Below are 19,233 nucleotides of genomic sequence, written 5' to 3' on the forward strand. Positions count from 1 at the left end.
CGGACGGGCGCGGCGGGGCAGGGGCGCCGGCCGGAGCGCGAGGCCCCAGCGCTGGCCGAGTCCGAGGCGCCCCCCGCGCGCCCGCACGATGCAGGCCATGGACGCGGCCGTGGCGGATTTGTACGAGGAGGACGGCAAGGACCTAGCGGGCTACGACTTCGAGCCGCTCCCCACTCTGCCGGAGGACGAGGTGAGCACGGGCGCGGTGGGCCCCGCCTCCCCCCACCTGCTCCTAGGGAGAGTCCGAGGGGGGGTGCCCCCGCTCCCAGGACCCCTGCCCCTGGCCCAGGTCTTGGAGGCCGCCCTCAGCAACGCCCCGTCAGCCTTAACATTTTCGCTTTGAGAGGACAGGACCCTTGGAATGTCAGCCCCACGGGACAGCAGTGGGTGGGTGGTCACTGAAGAAGTTGGGTCCTTCCGCGGTGAGGGTGGGGGCTCCTGATTATAAACGTTGGATGGATGAGTGTGGGGTGGGGCGTCGTGAGCGGGAGGGGGTGGAGCACTGTCCTCCTCCCTGCCGGCACCCTAGGAGGTCAGTGGGAGGCACTGGCCAGCAGAGCGCAATCAGGCCGGCCTGCTCAGGAGCTGGGTGGGGGGGCGGGGGAGCCCCCGGGACTGAGGGCTGCTGCCTGCACACAGAACAGCAGAGGCCTCCGCCCAGCATCCAGAGTCCCGAAGCATCCCCCCTCCCAAGGCTCAGAGGGACCAGCAGTCTCCGCCACATAGAGCTTCTGGTCATTAACTGGACAGGTGCCCACAGAACCGATTTGCCTGCACCTCTTGCTTCCCCACGGCACCCGCAGGCTGAGGCCTGGGGCCAAATCAGTAAGCCGGGTCCCTCCATGTGATAGGTGGCCCCCCGAGAAGGCAGCCACTCCCAGGAAGACCCAAGGCTCTGGAGTCTTGGCAAAGGAGGGCCTTCCAAGCCTCCAAGCAGGCAGATGCCCCAATCCCTGGGCTTCTGTGCTCACTGTGGAGGGATCCTGGCATCATGCAACCATCCATGGAACGGGCTGTAACCGGCACGTTGCTGATGAGGACCCTCCAGTGCCCACGTGGGCGAGACTGGTGGCCAAGAGTTAGACACGGCCACCACCCTCCTAGAGCAGATAAGGGGGTTCCTAAGGACCTAGCCACAGCCCCTAGGGCCCTCTGCCTTCTGCCTGCCATCCCCCCACACACACTTTTGCAAGAAGGCTGGCTGTTAAGGGCAGGGTTCATGACATGGTGGCCCTGTCCTTCTGGGGAGCAGAGCCTGCCGTGGGAACCCCGTGGCTGGCCTGCCAAGAGCCGCTGAGGCCGGACCCGAGGGTTGGTGTGGCCCGCCCCCCCCCCCCCCCCCCCCCCGCCATGGTGGCCTGGATTTGGTGAGAGACGAGGCTGCAGAGAGGGAAAGCTAGAGAATAAATAAACCTCTGGGCATTTCCATGGCTTTGATGCAAAAAGAAAGGGTGCGCCCAGCCCACAGCCTTCAAAATCTCCCCCAGAGGACACATTTCAGTGTGTCTGTTAGAAGACTCACCTCCTAAGTCACCATCCAAAGCAGATGGAGAACGTGGCTCTTTGCATCAGCGACCCCATCCTCTTAGGGCCTCCTTCGTGCCCTGTGGCTGGCGCCAAACAACAGCAGAGCCGGGATTCAGAGCCAGAGCCGGATCCCCGCCCACGGTCTGTATCCCCGTGGCCCTGCTGCCTTCGCCGGGTTGGAGGGTTCCCTGGTGCCCTTCTGGGTTGGAGCAGCCCCCTAGCTGTGCACAGGGCATACGGCTGCGGGGTTCCCATCGTCCTGTGACCGAGGCCTCCAGATGAAGTGGGATGCCACTGGGTTAGTAGCAACCATTGGGAAAGCTCAGATGAGCCCTCCAAACTTCTTTCACCTTTTGGGGGAGACAGGCACTGTCTTTGGGCATGCTCCCGTAAAATAGGAAGCCTGTCCAGCTCAAGCCTTGGAGCCAGACCAATGTCCTGTGCCTGTGAACACACCTGATCCAGACTTTATGCTTCCTGCATTCATTCAACTCGGTTGGTGTTGAAGGTTTTCAATCCCCATCAGAGTCGTGTGACTGCACCTGCTAACATTATGGCGTCAGGTTGCACCTAAAAAGCCATCCCGTGTAAGGTGAGGGGGTAGCCAGACTGCAACATCACCCATACTGACAGAAACCCCGGAAAGAGCCAGGACAGAGAAGACACGGGGCATCTTCTCACCCATGGAGGGGTGGTGGGTGCCAGACCCAGGACATGGACAGACTGCACAAGACATGGGAATTACCATTTTTATAGCTGATTATAACAGCAGACTGCACGACAGGCCAGGACTCCCCACGAGCCCCAGGGAATGTCCTTCCCTGGTTGTAACCTCAGGGAAAATCCAAATGGCCAGTGAACACATGAAAAATGTTTGCCTTCATCAGTATCAAGGAACGCAAAATACACCGCCGTGAACACCTGTCCGCGAGTGCTAGATGGCAAGAACTGAAAGACTGTACGGTGGCCACGTTAGCAGGGACAGGCATGGTGGCAGACCCCTTGCTGGTGGCAGTGTCCCAGCGCTTCTACTCTGGGTGTGTGCCCCGGAGGGTTCTCTCAGCTGCAAACCACCCGGGCCCGTGGTGAGCGGGCCTGAGGCCCTGGGGGCTGTCGCCCCACCTGTCCCGCTGCACTGGTCGCAGCAAAGGTCAGGATGAGGGACCAGGCAGAGCAGCGGCTGCCGGAGGGGCAGATGCCAGGCCTTCTGGAGGCAGGTGATGTCGCCTTCAGGAGCCTCCAGGGGACAAGGACAGGGCAGACTTGGAGGTGAAGTTGGCACCGGGGCAGGGCATCTCCGGGTTTCTAGACTTCCCTGCGGTGTAGGGGGCTTTCCTATCCCTTCCGGGTTCTGTGAGCATCTCCCCAGCATCCATGCACTGGGCGCCAGGCTGGGCCCAGGGATGTGAAGGTGGGTGGGGGGCAGCCTGTGCTGCCCGGAGGCACCCACGGCTGTGGGTGCCCTGTGAAGAAACAGATATTCCCACTGGGCCCTCCGGGTCCACGTGATGACCCCACCCAGACGACACAGAGCAGCAGGCGACTGGGGAGGTGAGGACAGCTTCGTGCTGGGTGACAGTCCGGAGTTGGAGGGGGGCGCTTTAGGGCAAGCACCCCCAACGGGGTACTATGCAGACCTCCCCAGCTTCCTCCAAGCTGCCAGCAGGCCCCGAGATTGTCCACAAGTGTCCTCAGCACTGATTTGGGTTTCTGTTGGGGGTTCCCATCACGATGCTCCAGGGTTGAGAAAAGTAACATACGAGAGTATGTTTGAAATGGACAATAACCATCCACGGTCCCTGTGGGTCCCCACGTAACCCTGACTCACAGGGTTATCTCTGATGGGGTGGGGGGTCTTCGAGGCACAGAAGCTCCTGGATGGACCCACTTTGCTATAACCAGACAAGCGTGGTCAGGTGGGAAGCCAGCCCTGCCCTGTGGCTGGCGAGGGGCTTCCCTGGGGACCAGCCTCCCTGAGGAGCTCCCCTCCTCCCAGCCTGGACAGGACAGGGTTTGTGTCTGCACAATCGCTAGGGAAGGACAGCTCACAGGCCTGCTCACAGCCAAGGCAGCACCTTGCTGGCCAACAGTGAGGGGTGGGGTTCCAGGCCCCGTGGGCTCTACTGGGTTTTGAAGAACCTTCTGGGCCTGCGCTGAAGTCTGGGTCTGTACCCGAGAGGTAGAGCCACCAGAGGCTGCCCAGCAGCGACAAGGTCAGGTCACGCTGGCAATGGCAGGGGACGGCTGCAGCGTGGGAGGCCACGAACCCTCCGGCCTGTCACAGGCCCTCACGGGTGCGGGTCTGTGGCTGCGCTGGACGGGGGACTACAGACAGGCATCAGTGGGAGCTGTGGCCGGTGTTTCTGTTCCCAGCCCGTCACCTCCTTCCGAAACGTTGCCGCGGCCAGTGGAGCCGCGAGTCCTGCCCTGGGGCCCGTGGTATCCGGATCCGGGCCCACCTGGCAGCAAGGCTCAGAGCCCACAGGACCCGGAGATGGGCACAGACGTGCAGGATGCCCACGTGGCTCTTGTCTGTCAAGGTGGCTGGGGGTTCTGGTGGGGACGTGCGCTGAGGGAGCAGAGTGGCTGGCACGGGCTTCCCCGTCTCTCACCCCTGCCCGGCCCATTAGCCAAGCCTCAGCCCTTCTGCCCTCCTTGGGCCGTGGGTTCAGGCAAGGGAGGGTCATTCCAACAGCCAGGGCCGGAGCAGGCGGAGCGGAAGGGTGGGTGGCAGGCCCCAGAGGACAGGTGACCAGGGAGGCCGTGGGTCAGGGTCCCCCAGCACTTGGTGACCCCCCCGCCACCGTGCTGGTGTATGGGAACCAGCGGCACATCTCAGCCCTGCCCTGGAACCGTGTGTCAGCTGAATCGTGCCCTCCCGTTGCAACAGCTGGGCTTTGGAGGGGCTGAGAGCATCTTGTCCGCGAGTGGCAGCTTCCGCCGTGTGCCGGAAGCAATGACCCACGGAATCCACCCCGTAAAGTCGCACAGAGAATCCGCCCCCCCCCCCCCCCCCCCCCCAGATGCCCCCACCGTGAACAGGCACTGGGGGTTAGGGGCCTCCCCGCTCACGGGGCATCTTCCAGCTGGGCCGGGGGCCCTCGACCTGAACAGGAAGTCAGGCTCTGGGCCGTGATATGCCCCCGGGGAGCACCCGACCTGGGCTCCCTTCTCCTGGCGGCACATTCAGTCAACACCCGCGCAAGCTGGTGCCTGCAGCCCGTGCAGACACCGCGAGCACAGCATCAACAAGGTGCCTGCGGTGGGACCGGCTCACGCTCGGGTCGTGGGCTTCGTTCTCCTCAGGAGCGTAAACCCAGGCTTTGGGTTGTCGGTTAGTGTGTGTCTACTTGTGTGGTCGCGTGCATGTGCGTGTGCACGCGTGTGTGCTGTGTGTGCACGTACACACTGCCAAGACGCCTCTTTAACGAGGCCCCGTGAGCATCCCTGGGCTCTCCTGCGTCCTGGGGAGCCCACGTGCTGCAGCGAGGGCCCTAGACTGAGCCAGATCAGACAGACCTTTCATCCGTGGACCTCAGAGGCTGGGAAATTCAGATTTTCAGGTTTGCCAGCCTCCTCCACGCCCGAGTCTAATCCTGTGCTCCGCTTTGTGCCCTTGTTCTCCTTTGAAAACTCCCAGACCACCTTCATCACAGGGCTGCACGCATTTCTGGAACCTGGCTGGCAGCTCTGACTTGGATGTGGGTGAACCCCGTAGCCCCGTCTTCTTGAACCAGCTTCCGATGGGCTGGCTGCCCTTCCCTCATCCATCTACCCCACAGAAAGAGCCGGAAGGGCCTGGGGAGTGACGTGGAGGCCTGTGCTGAGCTCTGAGGAGGAAGCAGATGGTGGGATGTGCCAAGTCACATGGGCACAGGCAGCCCAGGCCCGGGTCCCCTCCTGTCACCTGCACTGCTGAACCCCAGAGGTTTGGCCAAGGTGCCCGTGGGGGCCAGTCCCTGATTTTTCTTTCTTCTTTCTTCCTTCCTTCCTTCCTTCCTTCCTTTCTTTCTTTCTTTCTTTCTTTCTTTCTCTTTCTTTCTTTCTTTCTTTCTCTTTCTTTCCTTCTTTTTCTTTCTTTCTTTCTTTCCTTCTTTCTCTTTCTCTTTCTTGGCTTAAGCTCTTTGTCCCCTTTGTCTGTGGTTGTGGGGATTCCTTGCAATACAAATGGGGGAAATTCAAGGGCAGGAGCTAGGAGACTTTCCAGGATTGGAGGGCTTGGCCACATGGGGAGAACACTCCGGTATGCTGTGAGGGGTGGGCAGCTGAGGCTGGAGAAGGAGGGGGCTCCGTCTCTCTTCTACACCATCTCCCCCACCCTCCACCTCCTCTCCTGACCCCACGCACATGCTTCCTGCAGGCTCCAGCGCCCAGCCTGGCTCCCTGAGCTCCTCCCTCCCGAGGGCCGGTGGAACACAGTCCCACAGACGCACAGAGGTGACTAGGGCATTGAACAGCAGGCCAGATTAGGGCCTCGAGATCCAAGGTGTCTGACGTGTGGCAGTGTGTGTGTGCACACTCAGGGTGCACGTATGGGTCTGAGTGTGTGCATACAGGTATGTTGTGCACGTGTGAGGGTGTGTATAGCATATGTGTGAATGTATGTGGGTGTGTGTGACTCGGGATTGCACAAGTGTGCATTTAAGTGAAAGTATGGGTATCTGAGCGTGTGTGAGACTGTGTGGCATATGCCTGACCACTGAGGACACATCAACTCATTTTATGAGCGTGTTGGTACATGTGTGATTTGCATGTGTGCATGTGAGTGCACATGTTGGTGTAAACCCACGTGCGTGCATGCACAAGGGAGGTGTGTGCGTGTCTGACAGCGTGCAGGTGTCCGACGTGCATACATTCGGAGTGCGTGTGTGTGTGCTGGTGACGTAGTCACAGCGGAGTCTAGTCGGATGTGAATGCTGAGCCCAGCACCGGGAGGCCTGGGGTCTGGCCTGCAAGAGAAAGCCCCTTGACCTGGGTCCTCCGTGCACCGCCTGGAGCACCTGCTCTGCTACGGGCTTCCCGCACACCGTGCATTTGTACACGTCGGCTCGTCTCCACTGGTGCCCACGTCTTGCTTACGACCTGAAAGCCCTCGGTGTGCCCACCGAGCCACGGGTGGTGAGCCTGTGGGCCGGGTGCCTCCTCCAGGGGGCTGTGGGGCGGCCAGAAATTCTGGGACAAAGAACTAGGTCCCGACCGCAGGAGTAACACCTGTTCCCAATGATATGCTGGTCATTTTGCCAAATACTCTGTGGCTTCTGGCCACAGGGGACAGTGGGCTGGGTGACATTCTGGGTTTGTTGTTTTTCCTTAAAAAGCCTTTGCCTACAACCCTGTTTCTGACGTAAAGTGAACCGTCGCCGCGTGCTGTCTGCTTCCCTGGAATCGGTCTCGACGTGGGGGTGCCGGGCCTTCCCTGGGGAGGGGGCCCTACGGCGGCCTGGGCCCGTCCCCAGACCCGTCTCAGCCGCGGCCTGTCTTGGCAGGAGAACGTGTCCCTGGCCGACATCCTGTCGCTGCGGGACAGCGGCCTCAGCGAGCAGGAAGCGTGGGCCGTGTGCCTGGAGTGCAGCCTGTCCATGAGGAGCGTTGCCCACGCGGCCATCTTCCAGACCCTCTGCATCACGCCTGACACCCTGGCTTTCAACGCCAGCGGGAACGTGTGCTTCATGGAGCTGCTCAGCGGTGAGCCCGGGGCGGGGCAGCAGGGGTGGGCCGCGGAAGGTAGCTTTGGGGCACAGTGTGGACACGGGCGCCCTGGGCTGGCCCAGAGCAACAGAGCCCAGGCCTCCCTGGTGCCCTGGTGGGATCTCCAGCCCCGAGGACCGCTGAGGGAGAAGGAGGCGGGAGGGCCCTCGTGCACGGTTCACGTGGTCCCCGCAGGGACGAGCCGGGGGCTGCCAGCTCCGAGGCATCTGGTCCTGCTGGCCCACAGGGAGTGCACGTGCAGAGGGCGTCGTAGCGGGCACAGGAGGCCGCCTGACATCCGCCTCCAGTGTTCCCGTGGCCTCCCCTCCCCGCCACTGTGCTCTTGGGACCATTTCCCCACACTTAACAGTGAAGAGTGAGGTTTTCCCTCTCAACCGCTGTTTCCTCAGGGACGCGGGGACAGAAGGGGGTCGGGAGAGAGCCATCGGCCCCCGGGAAGCAGGAGGTGACGCGCCTCCCTCCGGGCTGGCGGGTCTCTCTTCACCCTGGGCGTTGTGGGCGTGTGACCAGAGCCTTCTCTCTTCCGTCCCCAGATGACCCCGAGGGTGCCTTTGTTCCCCCAGAGTTCGATGTGACCGGGAACACCTTTGAGGTGGGTGGCCAGGCCACTGGGGCTGGGGCACCTCTGTGCAGGGTCGGGGGGGCTGTCTTGGGACACCCACCTTTGTCAGACTCAGGGTCCCGATGGGGCAGCTCGGCTCTGGTGATGGCTTGCTGTCTGGATGTGCGCTTGTCATGACAGCTGTAGAGTATGTCTCCCGAGTGCGAATTTACTAGATTTAACTTGCTAAAAGCGTCTGGAACTGGCAGTGGCGGCTGGCGGGGAGTCACAGTTTCTCGGGGAGAATTAGCGGAGGGTGGGTCGTGGCACCCAGAGGAAACACGTGGCCTCTGAAGCATCAGTCCCCAGCGGGAGCAGCAGCCACAGCAGGTTGCTGTGGGCCAGCATCACCAAGGCCCCCCGGGCCCCCCCCCCAATCCTTAGAATGGACCCCGGGGCCCTGCTGTGTGCAGGTGCGGGAGGTCCGGGTCGGGCACGAAGGAAGGGCTGGAGAGCCCAGCTTTCCGCAGAGCCCCGGCCCCTAAGACAGTGGAGAAAACGAAATCACTTGTTAACAAGTAAGTGTTTAGTTACAAACTCAAAACTGTAGATGAAAACACATTAGCTTAGTGACATTAGGTTACGTTTTCACCCCCAAATGAGAGTTTTAGGATTGGCTCCTCCTATGCTCAATTTTCCTTTAAAATAAGCTGGAACCCAGCCCCTCGCTGAGAGAGAGGCCTTTGTCCCAGCTCCGCTGGCAGCAGGACGCAGGCCCGAGTCGCTGGTAGGTCAGGTCCCTGGCTTCCCTGAAGGGTCAGCACCAGGTCCGCGTGCCCTTCCGTTTGTGGCCGTTCCCGTCCCTGGTCTGTGCCCAGGCTTCTGCCTTTTCACTGCATCTTTAATGTTTATTTTATTTTATTATTTTATTTTATTTTATTTTATTTTATTTTGAGAGATAGATAGATAGATAGAAAGAAGGAACAGGGGAGGGGCAGAGAAAGAGGGAGACACAGAATCAGAAGCAGCTCTAGACTCTGAGGTGTCAGCGCAGAGCCTGACGCGGGGCTCGAACGCACGGACTTCGAGATCATGACCTGAGCTGGAGTCAGATGCTGAACTGACTGAGCCACCCGGGCGCCCCTTCACTGCATCTTTAGAATCGAACCGGACACGACACTAAAGCCCAGAAAGTAGTGATGTCCTCCGCCCCCGCCCCCGGTCCGCCGGCCAGGCTCTTGCACTCCTTCCCTGTCCCCTCGCGGTTCTGTGCCTAAAAGCAGTATCGTTTCGTTCGCGCTGTTTTTAACATTCTAAAACGAGCATCAGCTGCGATGCGTGCCATCCTCTGGAACTTCCTTTTACGCACTTCCGCGAAGATTCATCGGACCACGCGCGCTGTCATTGTCACCCCTGTGAAGTAGCGAGCCTCTCCGCCCGCGCTGCGCCTTCTCCGTGGGTCTGGGCCGCAGCTCCTCCGGGGCGTGAGCCCAGCGACGCAGCGGCCACACGTGCGCTCTGGCCGCCCGCAGGCCCGTCTCCTCGTGCTTTTCTTCAGAGTCTCACCGTCTTGCCGGGACCGTAAAGGTCTCGTCTGTAACTTGTCTTCACACCGTCTTTAAGGCAGCGAGCGGCTCTCAGCCTCTTTGGCTCTCGGGACCCCTTTACGCCCCTGCAAATCTCAGAGCAGCCAGAGCCAGAGAGCTTCTGTTTGTGCGGGTTACGCCCACCGGTCCGTGGTGTAGACCAGGGCTGAGACGTGGGAAGCGGTTACCTAGTAATTCACTTAAAAATAGCATTAAACTGCTGCCTGTTGACACACAGGACGTATTTCTATTAGCAATAGCAGCATTTTCCCAAGAAAACAGTGAGAAGAGTGGGGCTGTTTCACACATCTGCAAGCCCCGTAGCGCCCTGCTCTGTGGAAGCCAGCGTGGTTTCCACGGCAGCGTGCGGCCTGTTGCGATGGCACCGCGGGTGTACCCCGGAGGGTCCAGGGTGCGCTCGGACCGCACGACACAGAGGCGGCAAAGAGCATGACCCAGTCACCCTGAAAACCGTTCGCCCCAGGAGGGGCCCCTTGGAGGTCTCCTGCCTTAGTATAATCTCCTCTCAGCCTTAATATAGTCAAATTTATTCATGTTTTCTCTCGTTGTTAGTACTTGTTGTACCTTAAGAAACCTCGCCACCCCCAAGGTCTAACAGAGACATGTTCATAATTTGTACATAATTGACTTTTTTCTGTAGCTGAGGTAAGGGCCCAGTTTTATGCGTTTCCCTGTGGATACCCGCTCCTGGACGTGCCAACCCCGATGCTGGCCACAGCCGCTGTGCACCCAGCTCTGGACAGCAGGGTGGGCTTCCCGGCTCCGTGCTCCCGGCCCCTGCCCCAGACCCAGCCCTCCCGGCTGGGCATCCGCTCCTGTCCTTTTTCAAGTGTTCTGACTCTGCTCAGCCTTCACTCTTGCACGTCAATCTGAGAATTAGCTATCAGGTTCCACAAAATCCTCTGCTGAATCAAGGGGCGTCTGGGGGGCTCAGTCGGTTGGGTGTCTAACTCTTGGTTTCGGCTCAGGTCACGATCTCGCTGTTCATGGGATCAAGCCCCACGTTGGGCTCTGTGATGACAGCACAGAGCCTGCTTGGGATTCTCTCTCCCTCTCTCTCTACCACCCCCCCCCACTCTCTCTCTCTCAAAATAAATAAATAAACATTAAAAAAACACCTCTATTGAATCTGTCCGTCACTTTGGGGAGAATTCAGTCATTATAAGTTCTTCTCCATAAACACTTCTTCCTTTTCATTTATTTAGATCTCAGTAACATTTTTTCACTGTAGGAGTCTTGAATATCACTTATTAGTTTATGCTCTGGAACTGGATATTTCCTGCTTCTATTCTAATTTGATGGTCATCTTGTCATTGCATTTTTCTGCTTGTTTGTTGCTAGTCTTTGGAAACGCAATTCACTTTTTATCTCAATCTTATGTCCATCCACCTTGCTAAACTCATTCGTTATTTCCCATAACTTACAGATTCTTTAGCTTTTCTGTCTAACTGACCAGGTCACCAGCCTGTGCAAAGGTTTTGCATCACGTCTCCCTTCTCATCCTGCTCTGTGCCCACAGGAGCCGCAGCAAAGTGCCAGGTAGCACAGTGTAGCGGGCCCACATCCTGCTTCAGGGACACGGGGCTCAGAAAGTGCTGTTTCTCCCCTTCTGGGGGGAAAAGCCAGGGTGGCATTTGCTACGTGCCTGCCCTCCGTGCCATGTCCTATCACGAATGTACCTTAGGTTTTATGAAAATGTTTCTGCACCCTTTGAACTGATCATTGAGATTTTTAATACTTACACATTTATTTTCTAATGTCAGTTCATCCTTTCCTGCTTAGAGAAACCAGGCCAGCTGTCTTATCTTCTTGGTGCACTGTTGCATTGGATCTGCTGGTGCCTACTCTGGGGTTTCGTGCCATTTCCGACTGGTACTGGGGGCAGGGCCCTCTCAGTCTGTGCGAGCGCCCCTGCCCCTGCCTGGGAGGGTTTATGTAACAACAGGGCGCACTGCTCCTGGAGGGCTGGTCCCACTTACTTATGGGGCCACCTGTTCCCTTTGAAGGAAGTTCTTTCAGTGCTGCTCAATTTTTAACAGTTACAGGGTCCATCTATTTTGTATTTCTCATTGAATCAGCTCTCTGGTAAGCTGAATATTTCTGAAATGTACCCATTTTTAATTGTTTTTTAAGTCATCGGCGTTTGGTTGTAGACAGTGTCCCTTCTTAGTCCCTGCACTGTCTGTGGGACAGTGGACAATTTAAATTCTCTTCCCTTGCACTTGTCAGTCGCACTGGGGGGTTTTACTTTGTTAGTTTTTTCAAAGAGCCCACTTTATACCACATGATCTTTCCCGATGTGGTTTCATTTTCTTTTTCGACGGATTCTGCTCTACTTTCCATTCTCTTTTCCTTGTTTTGAGTTTGGTAAGTATTCCTTCCCTAAAATAAGTTGGACACTCAGCTCATCTGTCTTCAGCCTATCTTCCTTTCTAATATGAACATTTATATCCAAGGCTATGAATTTCCCTCAAAACATGGGTTTAGCTGCATCCTGCAAGCTTTGCCTTGTAGCATCTGCAGTATTTTCTACTTCTAAGTATTTCTTTTAATTCCCACTGGGATTTCTTCTTTAGCCTATGAGTTGTTTGGCAACAAGAATGGGTTAAGTTTTGTCTGCCTTTTTTTGAGGTGTAATACACATACAGAAACACACATGTCACAAGCATGGCAGCACCCTATGGGGTGCAGGGCCAGGTGGCTCCATGATAGAGTCCACAACCCAGCCTGTCCACAGTGACAAGCAGGGTTCCCAAGTCTTAAATGCTTCACATCTCTAGAATCTTCCTATAATGAAAAGTCTTGTTTTCTGAGTTATCTTAATTCCCAATGGGTGATAGGTGATTTTCTTTGTTTTTCTGTCCATGAAGCAAACAATCCTTCTTACCTGACACGTGAAAGGGGCCTGCAGAGTGCACCGATGCCTTGGTCCCAGTGTTTGCATGGGCCTATGCATCCCCCATCAGCCCTGTGATTCCAGGGTCTCTGTTCTACTCTTGTATTAGCTTCATGCTGGTGCCTGTCCCTGGGGCTGTCAGAACATCCCTAAGCGTCACATCTGGAGACCCCAGGAATAACTGCACGTGTCACGTGGGCTCGTCAGGTCTGCCCAGGCACCTGTTCCTGCCTGCGTCCTGGGGTGGCAACCCCCTGCCCATAGGAACCACGGTGGCAAATGTGTTTTCTTAGTGCCACTGCTGCTGTGACACCAAGACGCCTCTGGCCCTGACCTCTGTGTCTCTGCACTATTGCACGGGTGCAGCCCGTTGGACCACTTGCTGGCCGTGTCAAGACTGAGCCCATCCTCTTGCCCACCGCACACCTTCCAGACCTCTAGTTGGCATAGCTCATGCTGCTGCCCACCAGCCCCTGCTGGCCTGGTCTTGCCCCCACATCTGCCCCAGAGAGAGGACAAAGATAGGTAGCAGTCCTCCAGTCCTCATACTGAATTCCCCCTTGTGACCCTACCCCACCACCCACCCACTGCTGGGCTGACCCTTCAGTCTCCCTAAAACCCAAGATGCATGGAAGCTGGCCCTCCTGGGACCATCCTCTGAACATCTCAACCCTTGCTCAGGAAACCCCAGAGATGGGCTAGTTTCCAAAAGCTAAAACTATGACCCATGGCCAACATTCAAGGCCTGCCCCAGGCAAGCCCCCGACTGCTACAGGAGTCTTCTCTGGACCTTATCACCCTGAGTATGTTTGGGTTCCAGTGGAGCCTAGCCAGGATGACCTCAACATCCGCCACCCACTATTACTGCCCACTGCCATTTGTCCACAGACATGTATGTCAGGCCTCACAGTGAACAGAACAGATGGGCTCCTGCCTCATGGGAGTTATGGTCTTTCACAGGGGATAGACTTGATGTAGGCAGTGGGCTGGGTCCTGAGAGAGGAGAATGGGGCCTTTCAAGGAGATGACAGGGTCCCCAGCCAGGTCAAAAGTCCCTGGAGGCCACTCTATGAGAAAGTGATATTCAGGTTGGAGCCTGAAGGGTGAGTAGGGTTCACCAGATTGAGACCTGGGAGGTGCTTCCAAGACCGAAGGAAACGTGCAAAAATGCTTGAGTGGCAAAGATGCTGATATTGGCCAGCATGTCATGGACAGCGTCATCCAACAACCAATAAGAAGTTTATTTGCTGAGTTATTGTCAAACTAAAAGATATGGAATGATGGATGAGTGGATGGATGGATGTTTGGGTGGGTGGGTGGATGCATGGATAGATGGATGGATGGATGGATGGATGGATGGATGTGTGGGTGGGTAGATGGATGACCATAGACAGGTGGTTGGATAGATGGGTACAAGTGTTCCTGAAGGGAAATAGGGAGTGGTAAAGGCAGAAGCAGATACCCTGGCCTTGCAGGCACAGAGACAGGTTTTATTCTCAGAGCTGTGATGAGGGTGGTGGGCAGAACTGCACCCCCACAGCTCATAGTCCCGGCTGGAGTCCTACAGGTAGGGCCTCATAGGGTTTGCCTCTCCTTCTACCCCAAGTATTAGCAACCAGCAAGGTCCCTAAAACAAGGCATCTGCCCGAGTCCTTGAAGCCCCTTGACTTAAGTTTGGCCCCTTCAGGAAGCCCTGGACACTGGCTGCGTGGGACCCCAGGCAGGGGCCCCGGGGTGTGATCGACATGGTCAGTGTGTGAGAAGAGAGAGAAGGCTGCCCTCTTCTTGGGGACCAGGGCTGGGAGTTCCAATGTCTTCTGTGAGAGGTGGGGTAGTGGCCCAGCGGCCCAGCTTTGGGCATGGGGAGAGTGGATGGATCTGGGAGTCATCGGTGCAGCTCAGCCATGTACATGGGGGCCCAAGCAGGCAGCGGGATGCCAACGCTGGTTGGTGTGTGGGGTCAGGGGACAGGATTGCCTTGTCTGTAGAGAGCAAGTTTGTGGGCCTGAAGTCTAAGCGGCTTCAGTGGAAAATGACAGAATAAGAGGCTTCAGAGGCCAGGTGGAAACAAGATACATCCCAAAAAAATAAGTAGCTTCTCTTTGTATTGGTAATTACTGGTTAGAGATGAAATGGAAAATGTTTCATTTATAACAGCAACAACAACTACAGAAAGTCCGGAGTAAATATAGCAGGAAGGATAGAAATGTAAAGTGAACCGCTTTTCCAAAGGTAAGAAAATAGGATGCGAGAAAGGAGGAGACAGACCCTATCCCTGCATCTGAGTTTGCCCCAGCTTTTGGGAGGCATAACTGACGTATGACGTTGCGCAAGTTTGCGTACAAACTAATGACTTAATACATTTGTATCTTGCAAAATGATTGACACTACCAATAGGGTTAGCTAGCACCTCCATCACGTCATTACCATTTTTTTGGTTGTGAGAACACTTAGCATCTACTCTCTTAACAACCTTCAAGCGTATAATACAGTGTTGTTCACTGTAGTCACCAAGCTGCACATTAGATGCCAGGAACCTACACATCTTATAAGCGTGAGTTTCGGTCCTGTCTCCAACATCTCCCTGTTTCCTCCACCCCCAGCCCTTGGCAACCTCCACTCCACTCTCTGTTTCTGTGAGTCTGGCTTTTTTAGATGCCACGTAGAAGTAAGAGCACCCAGCATTTGTCCTCCTCTGTCAGACTTATCTCACACAGCCTAATGCCTTCACGGGCCATCCTTTCCTGTGGCTGAATGATGCTCCTTTCTTTGCTGATTCTTCCAAACACAGACAGGCTGCTTCCACTTCTTGGCTTTTGTAAGCAAAGCTGCGTGAGCATGGGGTGCACACAGCTCTTCGATTGCCTGATTTCACGTCCTTTGGACATGCACCGAGAAGTGGGATGGCTGGATGATAGGGTTATCCGGTGTTTAATTTTTGAGGAACCGCCGTGCTGTTTTCCACACTGGCTGCACCCGTTTGCATTCCCACCAGCACCACATCCACACCAACACATATCACCCCCTTGTCTTCTCAATAGCCATCCTAACAGGTGTGGTTTTGATTTGCGTTTCCCTGATGGTCAGTGATGGTGAGCATCTTTTCAGGCACCTGTCGGCCGTCCGGATGTCTTCTTTGGGAAAACCTCCATTCAGTCCCTCTGCCCATTTTTTTAATCAGATTGTTTCCTTGCTGTTGAGTCGTCTGAGCTCCTCATATATTTTGGATATGAACTGCCTACGAGGCAGGTGGCTTACAAATATTTTCTCCCTTTCTGTAGGTTGTCTTTTCATTATGTTGACCGTTCCCTTCACTCTTCAGAAGCTTGTTATTTGCTGTCATCCCACTTATTTGTTTTTTCTTTTGTTGCTTGTGCTTTGGTGTCGCATCCAAAAACTCATTGCCAAGACCAATGTCTCAGAGCTTCTTCCCTGTGTTTTCTTCTAGGAATGTTATGGCTTGGGTTCTTATGTTAAGTCTTAAATCCATTTTTTGTATATACATACATACATAGGATTATATAAATAGATGAATCATTGATGAATAGATAGGAGATGATGATGATAGAATAGATAGATAGATAGATAGATAGATAGATAGATAGGAAGGGAAGGGAAGAAAGAAGGGTTATTTCCTCAAATTCTCCCATGGAGTAGACACATACATTTTGTAGCTTTAATGGTATTTGTGATCTCACAATTTGGATAGCACATTGTAAGTCAAAAGCCCCAAAGAGATAACTTGGGCATCGTGGGATCATGCTCCATGGGATTCATACTAAAATGTATCTCTGCATGAGAAATTAGTTTTCCTTCCAGCACCTCTCTAGGCAAAGGCACTGGGCAGAGGTCGCTGCATGTTCCTCTCCAGGCCCATCTTGTCCAAAAATACACCTGAACCAGACCCTCCTCCCACACCACTCCGCACACACCGCTATTAAGTCCTTGGTTCATTCTGCTGATTGTTTACTTGTTCATCCGCCCCTTGGTCCATGACTTCTCTTCCTGTGCTCTGACAGTCAGGATCATGTGTCTTCTCTTCTTGAATTTGGAATTTTTGTACAATATAACCATGCCCACAAAAACATCATATTAAATACACTTTGGTGGTAAGAGCTGTCGTAAGGATACATGGCAGTCACTGATTGCCATGTCACCATATGCCTCCTTCTGTGAAGCTTGGTTAAGAAAATCAAAATTGAGAAATCCAAATGTATAGCATCTAGGATTCTGCTCAGGGCTAATTGTCTAGAACTAAATCCTCAAGGTCTGCTTCTCTTGGTGCCCTTTTGTGACCTCTGCCTGACTCTAGCCCCAAGCCTTCAGTCTAGATCTTTCTATATTAAGATTCAATCCAAAGAAGATAATTCTGGGGGCACCTAGGTGATTCAGTTCATTAAGCATCCAACTTCAGCTCAGGTCATGATCTCACAGATTGTTGGTTGGAGCCCTGTGTCAGGCTCTGTGCTGACAGCTCAGAGCCTAGAGCTGCTTTGGATTCTGTGTCTCCCTCTCTCTCTGCCCCTCTCCTGCTCACACTCTGTCTCTCTGTCTCTCAAAAATGAATAAATGTTAAAAAAAAATTTAAAAACAAAGAAGGTAATTCTGGTCGGCTTTGATCTTGCTGAAAAGTCTCAAGCACTTTGGGATTCTCTGGTTTTGCCGGAGATTCTGCCTATTTTAGTTTTTTTTCTCATATGTGTGAACAAGGATGCATATCACACTGTTATCACTGAAATAGCATTGGAGGAAAGGTGATCAATTATCTTTGCTTTTATACATCTTTGTGCAATAATGTTCCAATCGTTCCAGTGAGATTGCATTGCTATTTTAATTTCAAAAGCTCAAATTAAAAAAAAAAACTTTAAAATTTTTTTAAATATTCAATCCATTTTGAGTTCATTTTTGTCCATTTTTGTAAGTGGTGCAAGATAGTCCAGCTTCTTTGTTCTGCAGGTGATTATCCAGTTGCCCAACATTTATTGAAGACATTGTCCTTTCCCCATTGAGTATTACTGGCTCCCTTGTCAAATATTGGTTGACTGTGTAGACTTGAGTTTATTTCTGGACTCTCAATTCGGTTCCATTGGTCTGTGTGTCTGTTTTTATTCCAGTACCATGCTGTTTGGGCTGCTATAGCTTTGAAATCAGGACATGTGATGCCTCCAGCTTTATTCTTCTTTCTCAGGATTGCTTTGGCTATTTAGGGGTCTATTTCTTTCTATTTCTGTGAAAAATGCCATCAGAATTTTGATAGGGATTGCATTCAATCTATAGATGACTTTGGGTAGTATGGACAAATATTTAACAACACTAATTCTAAAAATACTAACAATACCAATACAAAAATTTAACAACACTAATTCTTCCAGCCCATGAATATGGCGTCTCTTCCCATTTATTTGTGTCTTCTTTAATTTCTTTCACCAAACTTTTTTTTTCTTAAACTTTTTTTAAATTTTTTTAATGTTTATTTATTTTTGAGAGAGAGGGAGAGAGAGGGAAAGAGCGTGAGTGGAGGAGGGGTGGAGAGAGACACAGAATCCAAAGCAGGTCCCAACCTCCAAGCTGTCAGCACAGAGCCTGATGCGGAGCTTGAACTCACAAACTGTGAGATCATGACCTGAGCCAAAGCCGGACGCTCAACCGACTGAGCCACCCAGGTGCCCCAAAGTCTTAAACTTTTAAATGTACAAAGTTCTCACTTCTTTGGTTAGATTTATTCTTAATTATGTTTTTGATGCTATTGTGAATGGGATTGTTTTCTATATTTATTTTCCTATATTTCATTGTTAGTGGACAAAATATAACTGGCTTCTGCATATGGATTTTGTGTTCTGCAACTTTACGGAATTGTCGAACCTTCTAACAGGGTTCTGGTGGACTCGTTAGGCTCTTCGGTATGTAGGATTATATTGTGTGCAAACAGAGACAGTTTTACCTCTTCTCTTCTGATTTGGATGTATTTTATTTCTTTTTCTTGCCTGCTTGCTCTGTCTGGGACTTCCAGGGCTGTGTTGCATAGGAGAGGGGACAGTGGGCACCCTTGTCTTGCTCTGATCTTAGAGGAGAAGGACTCAACCTGTCACCGTTGAGTGTGATGTTAGCTGGAGGCTTGTCACATGCGGCCTTTGTTATGTTGAGATATGTTTCTTCCCCACTCAGTCTCTTGAGAGTTTTTATCATGAAAGATGATGAATTTTGTCAAATGCTTTCGCTGCACCTACTGAGGTGGTCGTACAATTGTCATCCTTCATTCTACTAATGTCGTCATCAAGTTGGCTGATGTGCAGGTGTTGAACCACCCTTGCAACCCTGGGACAAATCCCACTTGACCATGGTGCGTGATCCTTATGATTGTTGTTGAATTCAGTCTGCTGACATTTTGCTGAGAATTTATACATCTATGTTCATCAGGGATATTGGCCTATAGTTTTCTTTTGGTTCCTTATCTGGCATTGGTATCAGAGTAGTGTTGGCCTCACAAAATGAGTTTGCAAGTGTTCCCTTGTCTTTAATTTTCTGGAAGAATTTAAGAAAGATTGGTATTAATTCTTCTTTAAATATTTGGTAGAGTTCATTAGGGAAACCATCTGGTCCTGGGCTTTTCTTTGTTGAGAGGTCTTTGATTACAGATTCAATCTCTTTTCTAGTAACGGTCTGTCCAGATTTTCGATTTCTTCATGGTTCAGTCTTGGTGTGTTTTATGTTTCTAGGAATTTATCCACTTTTTTCTAGGTTATCCGATTTGTTGCCGTGCAGTTTTTCGTACTAGTCTCTTAAGATCCTGTGGATTTCTGTGGTGTTACTTGTAATGTCTCCTCTTCCCCTTCCAATTCTGTTAATTCGAGTCTTGTCTTTTTTTTTCCCGGTTAGTCCAGCACTAGGGTCCACAGCCAGGACCGAGGTCTGTCTTGTCTATTACCTGACACACAGGTGGGCGACACTCCCTC

The 19,233-nt window shown here is 53.3% G+C and overlaps 1 protein-coding gene across 3 annotated transcripts in view; it reads left to right on the top strand.

Moving 5' to 3' along the window:
* Positions 1–12: 12 nt before the first annotated feature.
* The window catches only part of KNDC1 (kinase non-catalytic C-lobe domain containing 1), a 64,786-nt gene continuing 45,565 nt past the window's right edge, over positions 13–19,233 (top strand). For all 3 annotated transcript variants that reach the window (XM_040486869.1, XM_040486868.1, XM_040486870.1), the window contains exons 1-3: positions 13–190; positions 7,014–7,212; positions 7,770–7,828. In XM_040486869.1, the coding sequence (XP_040342803.1) occupies positions 89–190; positions 7,014–7,212; positions 7,770–7,828 (360 nt within the window). In that variant the 5' untranslated portion in view covers positions 13–88. The remainder of the gene's footprint in view (positions 191–7,013; positions 7,213–7,769; positions 7,829–19,233) is intronic.

Source organism: Herpailurus yagouaroundi, unplaced genomic scaffold (genome assembly GCF_014898765.1).
Source record: "Herpailurus yagouaroundi ecotype Mexico unplaced genomic scaffold, PumYag 163, whole genome shotgun sequence".
NCBI classification, from domain to species: Eukaryota; Metazoa; Chordata; class Mammalia; order Carnivora; family Felidae; genus Herpailurus; species Herpailurus yagouaroundi.